The sequence below is a fragment of the Porites lutea genome, chromosome 8 (genome assembly GCF_958299795.1).
Source record: "Porites lutea chromosome 8, jaPorLute2.1, whole genome shotgun sequence".
Classification (NCBI taxonomy): domain Eukaryota; kingdom Metazoa; phylum Cnidaria; class Anthozoa; order Scleractinia; family Poritidae; genus Porites; species Porites lutea.
The window spans coordinates 8,289,199-8,297,476 of record NC_133208.1 but is presented as its reverse complement, the minus strand read 5'-3'; the positions used below and the strand labels follow the sequence as shown (position 1 = coordinate 8,297,476).

At 38.7% G+C, this 8,278-nt stretch overlaps 1 protein-coding gene across 2 annotated transcripts in view; it reads left to right on the top strand.

Moving 5' to 3' along the window:
• The first annotated feature begins 2,915 nt into the window (after positions 1–2,915).
• Positions 2,916–8,278, top strand: part of LOC140946919 (uncharacterized) — an 11,101-nt gene continuing 5,738 nt past the window's right edge. The window contains exons 1-2 of one of the 2 annotated variants that reach the window (XM_073396018.1): positions 2,916–2,968; positions 7,084–7,176. In XM_073396018.1, coding sequence (XP_073252119.1) covers positions 7,092–7,176 — 85 coding nt within the window. In that variant the 5' untranslated portion in view covers positions 2,916–2,968; positions 7,084–7,091. Of the gene's footprint in view, positions 2,969–7,016; positions 7,177–8,278 lie in introns of those variants that run through there. The other variant, XM_073396017.1, reaches the window with a different exon arrangement.

The following is an 8,278-nucleotide window of genomic DNA, read 5'->3' as shown; positions in this document are numbered from 1 at the left end:
AGTCATGTGCTAAGCAGTGGCATGAATGTCCTTGTGACCTGTGTTATAGTCATAGAGAAGATCGATAAGTGTTGAAAGTTTCTGTAATATTTATAGCTAGAAAACAAGGTCCCTGTGTTCAATATCAGATGATAGGTTCTTCCCACCATGGGCTCAAAATTGTTTCATCTGCAGGGAGCACTTGTAGTTTACTTCTATATTTACTCATTACGGCTCGCTTTAGGTCTCTTTTTTTTGTGTGCTATGATCCGCTGGAGATACGAGCGACTAAATACAGGAATGGCTCCGACCTGTAATTGGAGGATAAAAATAGTTAGTAATTAATAAGTTAACGCTTAACTTTCAGCCACGCGTCACACTGGACAACGATATCAGTAACGTCGTTGTGATGGGTGACTTCTGTTTCGTCTTAGGCAGTGAAGAAGCAAGAAGTCGATGTATGAACCTTAAAATTTCACTTACATCGGCAGAACCTTTTTCTAGTGTTAAACAGTACCAACAGAGATGGGAAATTGTCACAGCTTTGGCGAACAGCGTTCAGTTCGGAGTCAAACACTCGGAGCTATTCCTGTATTTAAACCGCTGACGGGTCAATGTACAGGAATGGCTCCGATCTGCATAAAGAGAGACTTGTCACATGATGTGGTGTAGTTTTTGCCGGGTGATGCAAATCATGGCAAAACAGTGGCTTTTCTTGACTGAGGTTTGTTTTGAGGAGGGACCATCAGAAAAGTGCCCTGGGAGGTACTTCCCTATATAACCATATAGGTATGTGCCACCCCAAAGAAACGGGTTATTGAGCCGTTTTGGTCTGAAAACGGGTATAGACTTTACCCACCGGTAAAGGCAGAAGAAATGCATACAAGTAAAAAATAAAGTTGCGGTTAGAACAAATTGAGACTGTAAAGACTTTTACCTCCCAGTAGAATGGACGCATTTATTTTAATTTATATGCTCTCAAACTGGTATTGTCCAACAGATTTGAGTTGTCCCTCTAAATTCAATTCCTCAATTCTTCTTCAATGGTTTCTTTTTTGGGTTCCCAATTACGAATGATGCCCCCTTCTATTCTCCTAAAAATCAAGTGATTCCCCCCCCCTCGCCCACACCCACTCCCCCCCCCCAAAATGGGGTCGATTCAAACTTCTTCCCAGGGCCGCTCGGTTGCTGAAATAAAAAACATGGCGGCGGCAATCTCCAGCACGAGCCGACTAAATACAGGAATGCCGCCTTAACCGTTCTCGTAGTCGTACTCATTTTCGGATTTGAAGGCCTCTATTAGAGTTTATTATTGCCATAAATAAAAAGTGTTACAGAGTCCTTATAGTTACAGCTGATCTACGAAAACTGAGCCACTCCCATCTTGACCCTCTTCGCACGCAAGTGGAATGGATTGATTCAGTTACGAAAAAGCGTTACATCATCAATATTAATCCTCTACTGAATTCTCAAAACATGACCACTTTCGGCATTCAAGTTTATTCATGCAATTTAAACTATTTTCTTGCACTTGGTCCAATAAATCTACTAATATCTTTTCAACTGAGTATTTGCTTTGAATTTTCGTGTTTTGTTCATTATAAGTAAAATACCACGGGATGAAAACACTTGCGAATCTCTGAGCCAGAACTGAGTGGAAAATGTTTGTGAGCCCTGGTGATATTGTTCTGTAAAAACGTATTTTATTTGTAACAAAAATTGTATGTTATATTGGCTACCTTTTGAATTTGAGCTTTGCAGCAATAATTCATTAAGTTGGTGCCCACAACTTGCAATATGAGGTCGATTAGGTAAATGCCAGTGACTTTGTTGCTGTTTTTGTTAGAGCTGGAATTCATTTCTAGATTTCTATTTGCCCTGTTTCGATTTGAGTCTGAAGGATTTAAATAGATCTATTAGCCATCTTGTAGAGAGTGTAGTAAATTACTGTAAATTTATTTCTGTATCGGGTCGCCGTTTAAATAACCAAGACACATCAATCATAGGGTTAATAACATATATTTGTTAACCCTGGGACGCACGCGCAAATTCATACCCCCCACCGTGGTACAAGGGAGGAGGGGAGGGAGGTTGATTGGACCCCTCCTTAGAGTTTTTGATATGTTGCAGTACTTCGAAAGGATTTTGCCTTGAGTGGAAAGCCTTTGATCTTCTCAACAAGATGAGGTATATTTTATAAGTGGTGGCGCTACTGGAAGCCTGTGACGTCACTAACAACGGTCGAGTAAAAACCGCAAGAAAGGTACTTTTTTGTGCTTGACATATAAAATAACACATAGATAAGCACTTTGCATCATTTTATCCACTATTTTTACTTTTATTGCATTTTCACTCAAAAATGGCTTTACCACCTGCCACCTATGACGTTATAGCTCGTAACCATAGTAACTCACCATAATTAAACTTGTCTCAAAATGCATGCGAGGGATGAACAAACAGCTACTGAAAGCGTCAGCTGCTGATGTTTTATCGTAATTAGGGAAAAACTCAGAAAAACCTCTGAGGGTTTGGCAATTCCCCTCCCCCCTTGTACCTCCGAGGGTTAAAACAAAATGCGTTTGTCTCAATGCCAAAGTTAGGCCCATAAGGACAAGAGCAGAAAAAATATATACCTGATGACGGCGTTTTAAAATAGCCAGCCAACGTCAGCAATAAGGAGCTCATGCCTGCTGTTTTTCAGTTGGTCAAACATTTTTATCATTAAGCGATAAACTGGCGCCGCCGTTCTGAAAAACAATTGTCTTTTTGCCCTTGAATTTCTAATTGTTCTAATTTGGGATCTTCCTGAAAATACATTGAAACATATCCTACACGTTGAACATTACGTTTGAATTAAAATTGCTCCACGTATTTGCGTCATTCAACAACATCGTTCAAGTATAAAACATCCTCACTGATAAACGACTCGTCACAAGCTTATTCACCAAAAGTTGGTAAATACAACAGATCAAAAGAGCTGAAAACTGAGGTACGTAAAGTATAAAACATTTTACCAAATACTACAGATAAAGACGTGTTATTAGTAACAGTATTTCGTCGTTTCATTATTTTACTTTGATCATGAACCGCTGTATCGACACCACTGGGTTGTATGTGAAAATATTGTCCTGTTACGGCCAACAGTTAAAGTACCTTCTTTGATTCACTCTACTCCTTTCCCCAAGAAATGCTTAATACCCAAACTAGCGATTTGTAGATATGCTAGTGGATGAATTGGACTCGAGCCTTTGTAATATTTAGGTCGTTAAAGTCGCCAATGGGTTTTGTGTTAAAGTGGGTGGTTGAAGTTGCGAGTTGACTTTGTAAGGCCAAAACACAGTGTGTACTGTAGGCATAACTCAGTATTTTCTGCCTACTTTCATGTAAGGCAAGTCGATCACGGCTCACCAGTGAATTAGCATTGTAAGTAGTTAGCTTTGAGTTGTTAAGTAAGCGAAGTCGCGGCACGAATGGGAGTTGCAGGTTGTGAGGTCACGGTTAAAGGCCTTCACTGTATTTTTTCACAAGTTTATGTGTATTTTCCCCTAACATGAGGTAAGATCACTGAATTAAAAAGATGTCCAAAGATGAGTTCAGTGAGGTCTTAAATTAAACAGATATTCTTTTTATATACCATCGAACGATTGCTAGTACCTGGTATAACAATACAATTACCCTTTAGTGATGCTTTATCGTCCTTTTAAAACTTCCTTGCATTCGCTCAAACTGTTCTTTCGATCCCCTTCTTAAAAGAGAAGACCTTACCTCTCATTTTCATAGCACTTTAAACGTTGTTTGACTGTATAAAATGAAAACGAACATAAGCTTATTATAAAAAAAATCTTACAACAATAGATCCCAAAATGCCAAACAACAAAGCGGTTCTAGTAGACTTTCCGAATTGTTTCTTCATTCGTGATTCAGTTTTATTAACAAGTCATATTTTCGAAAAGACGACAAGAACCGGAAAAGTTCATTTTGCTGTTTGCGATAAGATTGACAAAAATTTGAAATTCACACTGACTTCACGCAAGCATGCGATCCGATGAATATCAAATAGCAGTTCTGATAAAATTTCTCATAACAACTTGTATAATTATACGAATGTTTCGACAATCATCCAATCAAAATCACTACCCGGTTTTCGGATAGTGACGTCACTGAACAGTATGTACGCCTGGTACTTTCAGACGGCTCTCTCTGGAGTTTGCGACTGTATAACTATATAACTCTTTATTAATTAATAAATCTGAGGATTTTTTATATGGATATACTTAGAAAGACAAACCTAAGGGCGTTACTTCTAACCTCAGCGTTTATCGAGTGAGTCATTCATTATTGTGAATAAAGTGCATTTCCTGCGTGGTTAGCTATAAATACCGTTTTCTTTTGTGCATTAATTTATTCATCCACCTGCTACGCAGGCTAAGAAAGAGATGGAAAATCCCAGGGATTTCCGTTTACGGGCTGTATAGCTTAAACATTTTCTCGGTGATGGATATTGTTCCATAGACTTTGAACGTAAACATTTAAGGGGCACAAAACCTCATTCGGATTTGACTTTATCATCTTGGAAAGATATCAACATCTTTCAGCAATACTCACTGCTTCGGACAGACACCAGTTTTTTTATCACTGAAACCCAATCGAAAATTGAGTCAGACGATACCAACGAGGTCTAATTTCCCCGCTCTTTTTAAACAACTGTGACGTGGGTTCAACTACGTTTCCCAGGTATTAAAAATGGAGATGAATCATCAATTAAAGGCCTTAGTTGGCGTTCTGGCTGGTTTAAACCGGTGCAAGGCTTCCGCTTAGAAGAAGGGCAATAAACCAACTGAGCTAACCGGGAGATAAAAACCGGGCCAGGAATATGAATTAATAAAGTAAACTTGAGCCAAGGAAGAATAATATTTGTTATTTGTAATAATTTATTTGCTATCAGAAGATAGCGGCACGCAACTCTTTAATTATAATGGGTCAAAAATTTATACAAATAGTAAGGGAAATATCTCCTCAATGGAATGGGTAATTATTCTATAGTTTAACTTATCTGGAAAGCGAAGATCCTCAGGTTTTCTTTTTGTTGCTCGATCGCGACTCTCGGGCTAACTAGCTACAGAAAATGCTGGCGCCAGAACCAGTACAATAATTGTTATTAAATCAACTTTGCTGCAGTAATTCATTTAGTTGGTTCAATAACTCGCAATATGAGGTCTACTGGAGAAACGAGTGAGTTTGCGGAACTTGCTTAAGGTGACGAGACGATTCGCAACGACGATTTTGAGCGCAACACAGCGGAACAATGTTGCAACCATTCGAAACAATGTCGCAACAATGTTGTAATGCTGCGTTGCTCTAAAAATCGTCGTTGCGAATCGTCCCGTGTAACATCACCTTTAGGATTCCTTGCTTATTATCTAAGTTTCGTAGACTTGTAAGTAATAACAGAAACTTGCTGTTACCACAGAAGGAAAAAAAAGAAAGAAAGAAAGAAAGGAAAGTGAATTCATTTCTATATCAGTTTGTACTTACATGACACATCAATCATAGGGTTAATAAACTATATTTCTTTAAAACAAATTTCATTTGTCTCTCCTCGACTAATTAATTTAATTAATCTTACGTTTCACGTCAACGCATTAATAAGTATCCAGTTTCTTGTTTGTATTTTGACAGTCGTCGCATACACAAACTTATACAACTGGGCCAACAGCTGCTCGGATCTTTCTCCAAAAATGCGTTTGTTCAGAGGGAAAGAAGTGTATTTTTTTCCGTAGGTGATTGCTGAGGAGATGAAACAACCTTGCCCTTAGAACAAGGTCAAATTTCATTAAATCCGTGTTTAACTGGGAAATATATTCAATACTTTATGAGGTCTTCATTGCTTAAAAAAATGCAAAAAAAAAAAAACAGAAAAAAATAGAGTGGAAATTCTTGAAAGAAATTCCACTGAATCTATATAGTGTGAAAAAGTATCTTTAAGACGGCAACATAACCGTTTTTATTGTTGTTGTTGTTTTTTTTGTTTTCGTGTTTGTTTTTGTTTTTGTTTGTCGTTTTAAATTCCGGTCACCGCGGTCTCCCCGTAAGCTTGAACGGGCTTTATAAAATTGACTTTGTTTGATCCGCCAGGGTGATCTGCGATCGGACTATATAATTCCTTAACCTGTCTCCGTCTGCGGGGGAACTCCTCTTTTGAAGTTACTGATAGGATTATATAATTATGTAGATAAGCTGCATAGATAATTAACGTTTTTGCCTGCAAATCGGGGACAGATTTTATCCCCAGTTTCACCCTGAGCAGGGTAATGCATACATGGGAATCATGTATTTTGTTGTGAAATAGAGTAAGGGAGTTAATTAAGGAATTCAGCAGTTGTGGCATCACCGGCGTTTTCCCGTAGGCTTTGATAGACTGGACTACCATAATTTTCATTTGTTTTTCGAAAAAAACAACAACAAACGAACAAACACTGCCAGCATAATTTGCACTTTTGGCTATTTTTGCAGTACAAAAATTTTCCTTTATTGATTATTTTGGTCCGAGATCTGTGTTACAGGCAAATTTAAGTAACAAAATCATTTTTTTGTCTGCCTATTGTCAAATTCATGGCACCTGGGTCCAACAGGAAGTGACTCAGGACTCTCTCCACAAGACTCAGCGTATGGACATAACAAGCTCGGTTACCTGGGGTGGCGTCCGCGTGTTAGTTGTTTATTGGTTGAGTTTTTATACTTATCAGACAATGAATTAAGCACTCATAAAGTTTCTTGGTGTAAACAGGGTAAACGAGTTTGCCATTCACTTGTAAATGAGACAATGTGTTTTTATCAAATTTAAAGTAAAAAGTAGAAGCATAATTTCTGATTTTTTTTTGCTAAAACGAGCAGAATTATTGGCATAATTTTGGAAATATAAGAGGCACGCAAGTAGCATGTCATGCTACTTTGCGAGCACAGTCTATCAAAGCGTATTTTCCAGGGTTACTCCTTTCCTCCCCACGCTTAATCGTAGTTATTAAATTTTGCGTGCATAACTCTTTAATACACCCACGAAATTCAGTGACATGCAACGAACCATGATTATTTTGTTTTCAACAGATTGGAAGATGGCTGGCACGAAAACATTAATCATTATTTTCGTTATCATGTTCCCAGTCGCGATGATAACACAGGAAGATGTAAATCATGGAGGTAAAAACTAACAACTACGGAGCGCGAAGGCGTCTTTTAAAGTTGTAGATGTTCTGATAGAAAGATTTGGTAGAAAGAAAGATTTGATAGAACGATTTTGACCTCGAAGACCCCATGGCAGGGGCAACTTTCCAAAAAATAAAACAAATAGTCGAGGAGCTACGTGAGGGAAGTTTTAATGACGAAATGAGTGTTAAATAGTTATCTCAGACACCTAACCCACCCAGAATACCTGTCTTCTACACTCTCACAAAGATTCATAAGCCAACTCCTGTTGGCCGACCTATAGTGGCAGGAAACGACGGACCCACTGAATGAATATCAGCATTCATTGATAGCCTACTTCAGCCTATAACTAAGTCACAGAAGTCCTATCTTAAGGACACAACAGACTTTGTTAACTTCATAGAAAGGAGAAACCTCCCAGAGGACGCATTTCTAGTCTCCTTAGACGTTACTAGCCTGTACACAAATATCCCACGGGAAGGGGGAATAAACACAGTATGCAGAGCATACCAGACCTTCTACGGGGAAAACTCCCCTATCCCCACCGAATCCCTCAGAAGAATCCTTCAACTTGTTCTTCAAGAGAATTCATTTGAATTCAACGGCAAAAACTATCTCCAAACACACAGAACCGCAATGGGCACAAAGGTGGCAGTTGCTTTTGCCCCTCATTTTTATGTCGGTGGTCGAGACAGAAATACTGAACCTTAGCAAAACTAAACCTCTTGGGAGTGGAAAAGATACATTGACGATATTTTTCTCATTGTGGAGAACTGAGAGGAAGGAGATAGAAGAATTCATTGCTCTTGCAAACAGGCATTACTCTACAATTAAATTCACGGCTGAAATATTTGATAATGAGATTAACTTTCTCGATACAACTGTTTACAAAGGCGAGAGATTCCACAACCAAGGAATCCTTGACATCGGCAAGCATTTCAATACACGCATTACTCTTCCTGTAACCCTCACGGGGTTAGAAAAGGTCTCATAAAGGGCGAAGCCCTTAGACTTCTGAGAACCAACTCCTCAGCCAAATCTTTCTATCAGAACATCTACAACTTTAAAAGACGCCCTCGCGCCTTCGAGACTGTTT